Source organism: Amia ocellicauda, chromosome 1 (assembly GCF_036373705.1).
Source record: "Amia ocellicauda isolate fAmiCal2 chromosome 1, fAmiCal2.hap1, whole genome shotgun sequence".
In the NCBI taxonomy this organism is placed as follows: domain Eukaryota; kingdom Metazoa; phylum Chordata; class Actinopteri; order Amiiformes; family Amiidae; genus Amia; species Amia ocellicauda.
In genome coordinates, this window is record NC_089850.1 from 26,648,243 (window position 1) to 26,662,220 (window position 13,978).

General features: G+C 39.5%; 1 protein-coding gene across 1 annotated transcript; it reads left to right on the forward strand.

The window, feature by feature from the left end:
• Positions 1–244: 244 nt before the first annotated feature.
• aldh8a1 (aldehyde dehydrogenase 8 family, member A1) lies at positions 245–12,849 on the forward strand. The gene is made up of 7 exons (XM_066700152.1): positions 245–562; positions 2,075–2,222; positions 2,598–2,753; positions 3,253–3,402; positions 3,668–3,924; positions 7,514–7,675; positions 9,898–12,849. The coding sequence occupies exons 1-7, from the start codon at positions 416–418 to the stop codon at positions 10,348–10,350; spliced, it is 1,473 nt and encodes a 490-aa protein (XP_066556249.1). The 5' UTR covers positions 245–415; the 3' UTR covers positions 10,351–12,849.
• The last annotated feature ends 1,129 nt before the right edge of the window (positions 12,850–13,978 follow it).

Sequence of the window (13,978 nt, forward strand, 5' to 3'; positions counted from 1 at the left end):
CACCCGTCTGTATGTGTAAATGATAGCATGACATAGAATCTGTTTGAATATTAGGTAACCTGATCTAGAAATATATTCAAAATGCAGGGACCACAAGAAGATTAGCTGAACTATTCCCTACATAGTTATAATATCTTTAATGTCTAAACCTGTATAAACAGCAGGCGGTCAAAAGGCACGGGTTTGAGCAGCCCGTCCCCGGCCGGCCCTGCTCGGCTCCTCCTCCTCCGCCTGCGATTGGACGCTCGGATCGGTGCGGCTCGGCGGACGCGGCGAGCGGAGAGGAGGGTCGCTCTGCGTCAGACAGCCCGGCGGTCAATGAGAGCCACTGTGGGTCTACATTGGGATCAGGCAACGCTACCAACAGCGCATCTATTTACGTGTGTGGAGACATTAGTGAAGGCAACCAGCAATCATGCCTAAGATGGCAGATCAAAGGACCCACTTAGTCCTGGAGAATTACATCGGTGGGAAATTCGTGCCATGCTCCAGACATATAGACTCGTATGATCCCTCCACCGGAGAGGTGTACTGCAAAGTGCCCGACAGTGACAAGGAAGAGGTGAGTGTCTCCTTCTGCCCGGTCTCTGTCTACCTTGGGCTGCTTTAAAGAGCATGCACTGCTGCTGTTTTTATATAGAAAGGTTGCAACAATGTCTGTTCGTCATCTGTAGTGGGATGTGTATGCAGACGCGTTTGGGAATGGAGCACCTTTGCGCTGTGACAGTCACATCCCAGTGCTGTGGAAATCAGGGGGCCTGCAGCCACTTCCTAAAGATTGAAGGCATTGTTCCTCCAAAATTAAAACACACATAAACGATATGCATAATCTTGTAGAAGTAAAATCTCTGTTTGATTTGTGCCTCAGCTAACAGGTACACTGAGAAAATGGACTAAACATGCATTTTATTTGCGTTATATATATATATATATATATATATATATAAATATATACATACATAAAACAATAATATAGTAGACCATGTGCATTATTTATTTATATATGCATTTATTTATTATTTTAAATACATTGCCATTGGTTATTTATTTGCAGTTACATATATATAAACAATGAAACAACACAAAGTCTGATTCCCTGCATTTTATGACCTTGATTCCTTACAACTGTGTGGTTTGGACAATAAATAGACTAGGCCCAGTTTGGCCTAAGCTTTTGAAGACATTAAGTGTGGAAGCTGGATGTCTTAATCTGTGTAAGTTCTTCACAGATGTGCAGAAGGATGGTAGGGGTAATGCTTTGTAAAACTGAAATCACCCCCTCCCCCCCCACTGTGTGCTATATATATATATATATATATATATATATATATATATATATAATATAATGTCAGTGTAAGCTATATGTTACAGTGTGGTGTACAACTTATATTCAGTGAATTAAGCACTGCCTTTTACTTTTAATGGAAATTGTGGGGATTGTTGCTGAGTCAGAACAGACCTTTGGACTTTAACACCTGAGAGTTGGGCATAAGCGTAATTATTAATTTTGACATAGTCCTGAGTGAATACACAGTGTATACTTTTTATCATAAAACAGGGAAACAACAGGTGGGAACAAATTGTACATTACTTTTAATACATTCTAGTTTGTTTAAATAACTATTGGGAACAGTGCCTGTAGAAAGTGATTAAAGAAATAGAGACACACTCTTTTAAATCACAAAATGTTCTCAAATCATACAAAACCATGATATAAAATATATCCCAAACCCCTCACCTGTTCACATAGAAAATCAAAACAACTAGAATAAAGGACACATTATCTGGCAGTGTGCCGACATTGTACCCTTTTTTTTTTTTTTTTTTTTTTATAAATAAAGCTTTTCAAGTTGCAGTTCCTTCGTTAAATGTTTTGCAATCCAATGCTCTGTGAGTCAGGGTAAACAAAATAAAATCTCTTTTGAAATTAGGAAGAAGAACAATTACTGCTCTAAACAGCAGAAAGGAGATTTTTGTAAATCATTTAAGCATTAAGACAGTATCCCAATATTTTTCTCCAAATCAACTGGACAACATCTTCTTGATTTCTGGTTTGTTGTCATTTGATTGCCAGATTGAGGAAGCAGTGAAAGCAGCCAAAGAAGCCTTTCCAGCCTGGTCTTCTAAGAGCCCTGCGGAAAGGTCCCAGATACTCAACAAACTGGCCGACCTCATCGATGCCCATCTGGATGAGTTTGCGCAGGCAGAGTCTAGAGACCAAGGTGAGAGAGACTGCTGGCGAAATACCTTGAGGTCTGTGCCGTGTCTTTTGAAGGTCATCCACTATGGCAAGCCTTGTAAACCTGCCAAAATAAATTAACTGAATACTTTTCATGAATGTCCCCTTATTCTTTTCTCCTTCTACCAGTGTCCTTTTCTTATCATCTGCTTTGTGTCTTTCTATGACCAATTCTCTCACTCAGCACCATCTAAATGTGCTTCTCATATCTGCAGAACAGGAATCTATTGTACTGTATAACTGCCCGCTCTCTCACTTTGGCCAAAAGCGTTCATTACTGTATGCACTCAACCTTATTCCTTTCCTTCTGCTCTGTGAAATATATATATAGATATATATTTTTTTACTTTATTTGCAGGGAAAACTGTAACTTTTGCCCGGACAGTAGATATTCCAAGATCAGCTTATAACTTCCGCTTTTTTGGGTCTTCTATTCTTCATCACACGACGGAATGCAGTCAGATGGACCACATGGGCTGTTTGAACTATACCATTCGCAGTCCTGTGGGAGTAGGTAAGACTTCAGCACAGCTTCTTGACTCATTATTATTATTAGGTGGCCTAGGATCAAAGGTCTTTATTTATTATTCCGATAAAATGTCAAAACTCCTTCAAATTAGCACAGATGCTCCACAAGTCACAAGACTGTAGGGCTGTGTGAAGTCTTGTGATGATCAAAATGTACAATGTAAATCATGTGGCAACTGTGATTTGAAGAAGATGCTTTAATGTGTGATTCAGGAGAATTTTATAACATCCAGATCACAGTACAAAATCTGCAGGACTGGGTTTAACATGTACTGCGACATAATTACAGTCATTTCTGCAATGCTGATGGCAGGAAAACAACCCACAGACTGCTTCTCTCTGTTACCTAGAGCTAATTGTAAGATAATTAAAAACTGCTCCTTTCTTACACATACCCTGCCTGTCAAAATGAGCAGTACTGACTGAATGTGTTTATTTCTGGAGTTATTTATTCCTCTGAAGCTGTTTCAACTCCATGTTGGCAGCTGGCCTGATCAGTCCCTGGAATTTGCCCCTGTATTTGCTGACCTGGAAGATCGCTCCAGCTATCGCAGTTGGTAACACTGCTGTGGCGAAGCCCAGTGAGATGACATCTGTCACTGCCTGGATGATGTGCAAGCTTCTGGATGAAGCAGGTTGGTTACCTTGATGTTGAACCAAAGTCGAAGTGTTTTCTCTGTGTATGAATGTACTGTTTTATCTAATTAGCTCTTATCTTATTTGGATTAGTGTAGCCATCTGTGATTGAAGCCTACACACACATTTGAAACATTCGAGTGCTAGGATTTTCTTGAAATTCATCCCAATCCAAATTCCAGTTGGCTTTTTAAAGTAAATTCTTATCTACCAGTATGCCAGATAAATTGTGGAAGCGCTTTAAACTCTGTCTCCCATGTCAAGGTGTGCCTCCAGGGGTGGTGAACATAGTGTTTGGGACAGGACCACGTGCCGGGGCAGCCCTGGTGTCTCACCCCGAGGTGCCTCTCATCTCCTTCACCGGGAGCACGGCCACGGCCCAGCGCATCACCGAGGGCAGCGCCCCCTACTGCAAGAAGCTGTCCTTCGAGCTGGGGGGGAAGAATCCCGCCATCATCTTTCAGGATGCCAACCTGCAGGAGTGCATCCCCAACACGGTCCGCTCCAGCTTCCTTAACCAGGTCAGCTGCTCCCGCATTGCTTCCTGCAGAGCTTCTCTTATGCAAGTTTCCCCTGGTGCATTTACCATGTCATATTTGCACTTCTATAACTAGGATATACACTCACCTAAAGGTTTATTAGGAACACCTGTTCAATTTCTCATTAATGCAGTTATCTAACCAACCAATCACATGGCAGTTGCTTCAATGCATTTAGGGGTGTGGTCCTGGTCAAGACAATCTCCTGAACTCCAAACTGAATTTCTGAATGGGAAAGAAAGGTGACTTAAGCAATTTTGAGCGTGGCATGGTTGTTGGTGCCAGACGGGCCGGTCTGAGTATTTCACAATCTGCTCAGTTACTGGGATTTTCACGCACAACCATTTCTAGGGTTTACAAAGAATGGTGTGAAAAGGGAAAAACATCCAGTATGCGGCAGTCCTGTGGGCGAAAATGCCTTGTTGATGCTAGAGGTCAGAGGAGAATGGGCCGACTGATTCAAGCTGATAGAAGAGCAACTTTGACTGAAATAACCACTCGTTACAACCGAGGTATGCAGCAAAGCATTTGTGAAGCCACAACACGTACAACCTTGAGGCGGATGGGCTACAACAGCAGAAGACCCCACCGGGTACCACTCATCTCCACTACAAATAGGAAAAAGAGGCTACAATTTGCACAAGCTCACCAAAATTGGACGGTTGAAGACTGGAAAAATGTTGCCTGGTCTGATGAGTCTCGATTTCTGTTGAGACATTCAGATGGTAGAGTCAGAATTTGGCGTAAACAGAATGAGAACATGGATCCATCATGCCTTGTTACCACTGTGCAGGCTGGTGGTGGTGGTGTAATGGTGTGGGGGATGTTTTCTTGGCACACTTTAGGCCCCTTAGTGCCAATTGGGCATCGTTTAAATGCCACGGCCTACCTGAGCATTGTTTCTGACCATGTCCATCCCTTTATGACCACCATGTACCCATCCTCTGATGGCTACTTCAGCAGGATAATGCACCATGTCACAAAGGTCGAATCATTTCAAATTGGTTTCTTGAACATGACAATGAGTTCACTGTACTAAACTGGCCCCCACAGTCACCAGATCTCAACCCAATAGAGCATCTTTGGGATGTGGTGGAACAGGAGCTTCGTGCCCTGGATGTGCATCCCACAAATCTCCATCAACTGCAAGATGCTATCCTATCAATATGGGCCAACATTTCTAAAGAATGCTTTCAGCACCTTGTTGAATCAATGCCACGTAGAATTAAGGCAGTTCTGAAGGCGAAAGGGGGTCAAACACAGTATTAGTATGGTGTTCCTAATAATCCTTTAGGTGAGTGTATATTTGTACAGTGGTTTCCTGTGTTTTTCCACATACCTTCACTGTGGTTTTAATCATGATATACCATGCTATTCTCATGGTGCAGTGTAGTAAAGCACAGGGGAGGCATGTTGAACCCATTGGAAACCACCGTAAAACTTGGAAAAAAACAAGACAAACACATTAAAAGTGCAAAAAGGGTCCATTAGGGTCACAAAACACACTGTCTGATGCCTCCTTGCCCACTGCTCCCATTCAGCCAACTGTTAATAACCACAAGCACATCAAAACCTTTAATTTAGCAACTTGTTAAACCAGGGCTTCTCAAAGGGGTTTTCAAAAGTGTCTAAACAAACGTGAAATAACATCAAATAATACTTGGTCACACTTTACAATAATGGGCACCAATGATTAATGAATTGATGTATGAATACCACAGGAAAACCAAATACCTTATGTATTGCACTGAGGTCTGCCGTTAATCACATGTATAACATCAAGATTGGAGATGGGGTTACAGAACTAGGTTCAGGGTTGGGAATTATCAACATCAGACCTCAGTGGATGTGCATGAGGCATTCATGTGTTATTCCTGTGGCATTCATACCTTATTTTTTTTAACTGGTGCCCATTATTGTTAAGTGTTGCCTATTATTTCAGTAACTCACAGTTTTATGTCTACAGCAAGGGGCACAAGGAGTCTCTTCTTAAAACATATATTAAAAATTTGTTACAGTTTAGGAGAGCTTTCCTAGAGTTACAGTACTGCAAAAAGATGTGTGTGCTTTCTACAGCTCTTATTTATGCTTTTGATGCTTAGATTTTGTATGGCAGTCTTAGATTCAGAATCTGAGTTGGATTTTGTCATAATTGTAAGGACATTTTAGTGACATTTTCTACACACATTTAAGGTATTATGTTATATAACAGAGGTTTAAGAAAATAAGTCAAAACCTTCTTCATCTAAGTTGGAACTGTGCAGATACTAGCCGAGATAGGGTATGAATGAACATTGTTCAATGGAGATTGGCTATAAACCTGTAAAACAATGGAAGTGGTTGGCTGTAATTTTACTGGCTGCCGGAATCATTTGCATGATCAAGGAACTACTTTTGAGTGATCAACTCATCTAGATCAGCAAGATCACTGTATTCAGTCGAGACTCCAGACAGTGAAATGCAAACAAGGCCAATCTAAGCCCTGCTCTTAGACTTCAGGTTTGGAAAGCGATAAGAGCAATGGAGCAGGAGTGTCTATAGAAATTGGTGTTTATTTTACTACCACTCAAGTTAATCAGCAACTTCATTACAAAGGCTCAGCAGTAATAGAAAGCAAAGTGATCTGCCAGTAGTCTGCTCTAAACTGGGTAACAATTAAAACAGTAAATACAAATTCTGTGGAAGCACAGTAGGGATCGCTGTGCACTCGACAACATTTCCTGCACGGAATTCACAGCTACAGAAGCTGTTAAGGTACAAAATAAATCGACACTGTCAAATCAAACTAGATACTGCAATTTGCGAGCTTCATTATAACAGTTCTCAAAACTAACAGCACTTAATAATTTACTTTAATTGCAATAACCTTTCAATATATATGAAGGCAGAAATTAAAATAGTGACATTGCCCATATCAGGAAACAAATATTAATAAAAATGCTGAAATTTTGGCAAAGGATTTTGGTCACTGTTTTCTGTAGTAAACTACATGAACCTTGAACAAAAACAAGTTTTTGAATCCCGCCTTACTTTTATAAATTAAGAAGCTGATTGGCTGCATAAAAAATGACTGACTAGTGTCTTCTGCAGGTGAGCATTTCCTGAAAAGTGATTGGCTGCATGCAAAATGATTGACAGTTAGTCCAATGGCCAATGCTAGAGCTTCAGATCCTGTGAGGGTGGAGCTTGCCTGGAGAAGGAGTGGGTTTTATAATAACGCTTTACTGCTGCTTGCTTCCCATTTAAACACCACATCAGTTAGATGAACATATACTGTAACGTGAAAACTTAATTTTTTGCGGAAGGTAACTAATATTATTTCTCAAATTAAAACTCTAACGTGTTATATTAACTTGTTATTAAGACATGCAAGTAGCACATTACATTACTAATGCGTTACCCCCAACTCTGTAAACAAGCTGGAGCATGATGATGATAACAATCTGGTGGACTTCTTCAGTGATGGTTGAGCCTCTGTTTCACCCTGTCTGTCTGTAAAGGGTCATTCATAATCAGTGATGGCAGATCTATAATTCCCTGTAGATTGACCCATGACTGTTTATCTGCACAGGGGGAGGTGTGTCTGTGCACCAGCAGGATTTTCGTGGAGAGGAGTATCTACTCTGACTTCCTGCAGAAGTTTGTGGAGGCCGCACAAAAGTGGAAAACTGGCGTTCCCACAGATTCCAGTGTTAACAACGGAGCACTTATCAGCAAAGAGCATTTAGAGAAGGTAGGCTATTACAAGTGTACAGGGCTCTGAGGCACATGCATTATGCAATGGATTTTAATTCCACTATAGATATATAAACTAGAAGGTAGAGAAGTATGGGCAATTTCAACTTCTGTGTATCGGCCTTGCTATATAAATGCGAGCTGTAGCTTCATTTGTCTGTGTAATAGTCTTTCGTCATAGTGGGTTTCTTTGAGTATTTTTTAATTTTCTTTTTTATTTATGTTAGTGTTTTGATTTTCCAATAAATGTTTAAGATTTCAGTGATGTAACAACAATGGATTGTAATAAAATGCTGGTCACACTTTAAAACAAGGTGCTGTGATTCCTTATGAATGTACAGTGAGGGAAAAAAGTATTTGATCCCCTGCTGATTTTGTACATTTGCCCACTGACAAAGAAATGATCAGTCTATAATTTTAACGGTAGGTGTATTGTAACAGTAGAGACAGAATAACAACACAAAACCGCATTTCAAAAAAGTTATACATTGATTTGCATGTTAATGAGGGAAATAAGTATTTGACCCCTTCGACTTAGTACTTGGTGGCAAAACCCTTGTTGGCAATCACAGAGGTCAGACGTTTCTTGTAGTTGGCCACCAGGTTTGCACACATCTCAGGAGGGATTTTGTCCCACTCCTCTTTGCAGATCCTCTCCAAGTCATTAAGGTTTCGAGGCTGACGTTTGGCAACTCGAACCTTCAGCTCCCTCCACAGATTTTCTATGGGATTAAGGTCTGGAGACTGTCTAGGCCACTCCAGGACCTTAATGTGCTTCTTCTTGAGCCACTCCTTTGTTGCCTTGGCTGTGTGTTTTGGGTCATTGTCATGCTGGAATACCCATCCACGACCCATTTTCAATGCCCTGGCTGAGGGAAGGAGGTTCTCACCCAAGATTTGATGGTACATGGCCCCGTCCATCATCCCTTTGATGCAGTGCAGTTGTCCTGTCCCCTTAGCAGAAAAACACCCCCAAAGCATAATGTTTCCACCTCCATGTTTGACGGTGGGGATGGTGTTCTTGGGATCATTCCTCCTCCTCCAAACATGGCGAGTTGAGTTGATGCCAAAGAGCTCGATTTTGGTCTCATCTGACCACAACACTTTCACCCAGTTCTCCTCTGAATCATTCAGATGTTCATTGGCAAACTTCAGACGGGCCTGTACATGTGCTTTCTTGAGCAGGGGGACCTTGCGGGCGCTGCAGGATTTCAGTCCTTCACGGCGTAGTGTGTTACCAATTGTTTTCTTGGTGGCTATGATCCCAGCTGCCTTGAGATCATTAACAAGATCCTCCCGTGTAGTTCTGGGCTGATTCCTCACCGTTCTCATGATCATTGAAACTCCACGAGGTGAAATCTTGCATGGAGCCCCAGATCGAGGGAGACTGACAGTTATTTTGTGTTTCTTCCATTTGCGAATAATCGCACCAACTGTTGTCACCTTCTCACCAAGCTGCTTGGCGATGGTCTTGTGGCCCAATCCAGCCTTGTGTAGGTCTACAATCTTGTCCCTGACATCCTTGGACAGCTCTTTGGTCTTGGCCATGGTGGAGAGTTTGGAATCTGATTGATTGCTTCTGTGGACAGGTGTCTTTTATACAGGTAACGAGCTGAGATTAGGAGCACTCCCTTTAAGAGAGTGCTCCTAATCTCAGCTCGTTACCTGTATAAAAGAGACCTGGGAGCCAGAAATCTTGCTGATTGATAGGGGATCAAATACTTATTTCCCTCATTAACATGCAAATCAATTTATAACTTTTTTGAAATGCGTTTTTCAGGATTTTCACTGTTAAAATACACCTACCATTAAAATTATAGACTGATAATTTCTTTGTCAGTGGGCAAACGTACAAAATCAGCAGGGGATCAAATACTTTTTTCCCTGACTGTATATATTAATACCACAGGATTAACACATGAATATGTCTTGTTAATGTATATGTTAATCGCATATAAAACAAGGTTGGGTTTAGGGTAAGGGCTAGGGTTTAACATCAGAACTCAGCTGCTGTGCATGAGGTATCACAGCACCTTATTTTATAGTGTTTCAAAAATGTTGAAAATCTTTTTTGATTGAGAGAAAGGAAAACAGATCTGTGTTAAAAAGCTTAAAAGTTTCACTTTGACTAAATCAGCACCTTGGAACTTTACTGGTTTCTTTTGGATGATTTCGGAGGCAGTTGCAGTGTGAGATTCATGCCAGTTTTTCCTCTCCCAGGTGAGGGGTTATGTGAAGCTGGCACAGGCAGAGGGAGGCAAGGTACTGTGTGGGGAGGGAGTCACCTCCCTGGATCTCCCGGAGAGGAACAAGAGCGGCTACTTCATGCTGCCCACGGTCATCACCGACGTGTCGGACGAATCGCGCTGCATGCAGGAGGAGATCTTTGGCCCAGTGACCTGTGTGGTGCCGTTTGACAGCGAGGAGGAAGTCATCAGGAGAGCCAACAATGTGAAATATGGTTTGTCAGCTGTGGTGTGGTCCCGGGACGTGGGGCGAATCCACCGCGTGGCCAAGAAGCTGCAGGCCGGAACAGTGTGGACCAACTGCTGGCTAATCCGAGATCTCAATCTGCCCTTCGGGGGTATGAAGTGTTCTGGGATCGGCCGGGAAGGAGCCAAAGATTCCTACGACTTCTTTACGGAGGTCAAAACGGTCACTATTAAACATTGAGCATCAGGAGAGAGGTCTTTAAAAAAAACTAAAACTATCAACTTAATTCACAGCCTTACCAATAAATGTAATTGAAATCACAATAACTGCTTTCACCATACTTCGAGCAGGTCTTCCCACAGTACCTCAATGTAGGAGTGAGAGAAATATAATTAATTTACTGTTTGGGTACTCTATGTGATGGCTCTTGTTCTTACTGGGGAAAAGGATGGTAATAATGACAGTTTTGTTCTGTGGATTTAACAACAATGGTTAAAAATGTCGGATGCATCGGCGCATATTTCTGAACGCTGCTCAATACACACCTCTGTTGGCCGGAGAAGACATTGATAGTGGGCTAGTTACATTTCTTACATTGGGTACAAAACTACTGTCCCACTGTACACTAGAATACAGTGTATTAGAACAAATAGCTTACAGATCACTTGCTATAAGGGAAGTGTAGGATGCTGTATAGAAAATGATCTTTGTAAAGACATGGGAAGGAAACTAATTTGCTCTTCTGGATTAGCATATGAAATAACCAGAATTGCACAGGCATATCCGTACTCCTGATGTAGTTACACCAAATTTTGTTGAATTGCAAATTCAACCGAGCAGTTTATGTAAACACGTCAGTTTCAGAAACAATAAATTGAACAATTAAGCAAACCAGCAGTAACAGTAGGCAACAGATTCTTATATGTTGTTTTCACAAGGTAAGCATACAGAAGTTTGTCCTCCCACAAGTATACCATTAGGTTTTTGAGAGGAAAGATTGGGTAAAGATGGAGTTGAGGGTAGACTTCTAATAAACCCAAGCTTTTTTTTTTTTTCTTCTGTAGTGAATAATACACTCTCAGTTACATCTTATTTTTTTACAATGAATTATTTGACTGAAATAGAAACTGCATGATATAACAGAAGCAGATTTGCTTATATATTTAATATTTTATTTTTATATTTCATGTTTCCTGCCATTGCAAAGTTTCATATATTTTAAACTGAGATACACAACAGCAAGGCTAGACTAAAACTATGAACCACAGGCAAATCGCAAATTACAAAGTCTTACACCATCTCGTTTTCATTGATAAATAGTAGAATGTGGCTTCTAACAATAAATTAGACCGATGAGTATGGATTTGTCCTTTGGCATTTGCAGGTAGGTCAAAGTTTTCATTTGGTCTAGCCCGAAGATGAAATATATGAAATAAGTGCAAAAATCCATATTGGAGAAAATATCCTGTGAACCAAAAAGAATTTTTAAGGGATTCTCTTCATCCCCTTTGGATGTCTATAACCAATCCAGTCCATGTTCATAGAAACAATTTCTGTGCAGTATTTGGAGGACCTGAATTACAATTCGAACAATCAGGAGAACTCATCCATACAAAAACCTGTTTGCCCATCTATGCAATCAAGTTTCTATGACAAAAGCTTTCACAAGTGTTGAGGCTAATCATTAAATTAAGTGGTTTATTATCTTGTTAAATTATAAATGATTGTTATATAATTCAAATGCTCAATATTTAAATGCCTTTTCTGCTCTCTTCTTTTGCAGTGATGTTGAAATCAGTATGAAACTCATGTTAACAGAATTTCACTTGAATGTTAACAGGCACTTCATAAAGAAATATATTCTCAGTGCCATTTCATTTCCTTTTTCCGAATGACAGTGTCTAGCTTCGCGGCTTTTGATTAAGAGCGCTGCTCTCCAAAACTTAGTTAGTTTACAGAAAATGTTATTGAATCATGTTTGTTTTAATAAACACAGACAGGGTTGTGTGTCAATGTGGGCTGCATTAGTGATTTAGAAAGTGCAGCAGATCAAAATTGTGATATCGCTTCTGTAGCACAAGGTTATTCCACTAATGTAATTGTATCTACAGTAATGCTCTGCAAGGATACCCACTTTCTGTTACAGCACACAGCTCTCTCTGCAGACAATTGAAAGCCTTAATGTCATGTACCTAAAATGGTGGGGAAAAAAATGTTTGAATAAATGTTTGTCTTTAATATTCGCATTATATGATAACGTTTATCATGAAGCTAAAAAAATGAAATGAAGTTTGTGAAATATCTGTTAGTACAAAAGCAAGGTTACAAAGATATAATCAACTGCCCTATAATATGAACTTACCAATAAATAAATACATATAAATATATAAATATATATATATATATATATATAAGTATACAAGATTGTATTCTGTTGAATTAGAAAGGATTTTGTAAAAGGCTAATGTTCTGCTCCAAATTAAGCAATTACTGTTGTTTTACTGAGCTGATTAGTATTTTCAACAATAATTTCCCTAAGATTTTTATAACTTTTACTTTGTGGTAATTGAGGATGTAATTTGTTTCAATCTGTAATATTAAACTTCCATGATTGTGTTTCTTTTGGCATTCATGTCCAAAATGTAATTCTTGCACATTGTTAAGAAAAATGTTTACTATTTTGTTTCTTTCAAATTACTAAATGAAGTTGTCTATAAATAAAAATATTCTATGTCTGTATTTCTTTTTCATTCAGTACTTTACAGAACAACAACCACAATTCAAGTTGTGAAACAAAATGAACAAATAGGGGAGTGAAAGCAATTCAACTAAAAAGTAAAGAGATGGGATTACAGCATTCCTTAAGGAGCAAAGAGCAGGGTTTAGAAAAATCACCAAATGATGATGATGATGATGGTTATTACATTTGACCTAAATTACATGCATTTCACAAAAGAAAATGGAAAGCGCAAACCCATGCAATATGCTATTTTAGTCCTAAATTAAGTAAATAAACTAAGTAAGTACAGAATGCAAGGGTTAGTTCAAGTTAAAGAAGAAATGTGGTCAGGGTTGCATCAGTAACTAGTGGGGTCAATAGTGCTACAGTGTTTGACTATTCATTTTTAATTTCCGTGTTCACATCCCTTCTATTTCTCAGATGTCAGCTTGTATTTGTACAGCTTGAGGCTTCAGCTTTTAAGACATCAGTTATGACACTAATGCTTAACTTCTGTCATATTTAGAACAGGAACTTTTTCTGTTTAAGTTGGACATTAACTGTCATTTCTGGCCTATACAACTGACAATTTCAAATTCAAATGTTATAAAGACTCACAGTAAGTAGTTAACTGGTCTAGAAGTCATATCTTGTAACAGCATCTTAGGATGTCATAGTTGACTGACTACATTATGGGAGCTATCGGACAACAACTGTCGGTTGTGGTTTCCTGATAACTGTTGATAAGAAACAATCTTGCAAATCATAGTGTTTAGATTAAATAAATATATATGAGATTCTAGGCTCAGAATTAAGTTACAGTTTAAAATGTTAATGAGTTTTGTGTGAGTTTTTATTTACTTTGTAACTGCTTCTCTTATGAAGTATACTAAGTTTATAAGTACATATAAATATAAATGAATGTGTGTTGTAGGCTTCCTTATTCTATTTTGAAAGTTAGCAGTAACACATAGGCTGTGTATTGAGACTGAGGTTGTTTAAACAGTGAGGGCCTTTCACATCATATGTAAATACAATTTGTTTGACTTTCTCCTTTGTCTAACAAAATGTAGCCTGCTTGACATCAGTTCTCCGTCATTGATATTTGTTGCTAAACCCGCCTCAACAAGGAACATACAAGGTTTGTTT

Coding starts and splice junctions, on each gene's coding strand:
- aldh8a1 (XM_066700152.1), top strand. CDS start 416: ATGCCTAAGATGGCAGATCAAAGGACCCACTTAGTCCTGGAGAATTAC. Junction 563..2,074: donor CCGACAGTGACAAGGAAGAG/GTGAGTGTCTCC, acceptor TTTGATTGCCAG/ATTGAGGAAGCAGTGAAAGC. Junction 2,754..3,252: donor TCGCAGTCCTGTGGGAGTAG/GTAAGACTTCAG, acceptor CCATGTTGGCAG/CTGGCCTGATCAGTCCCTGG.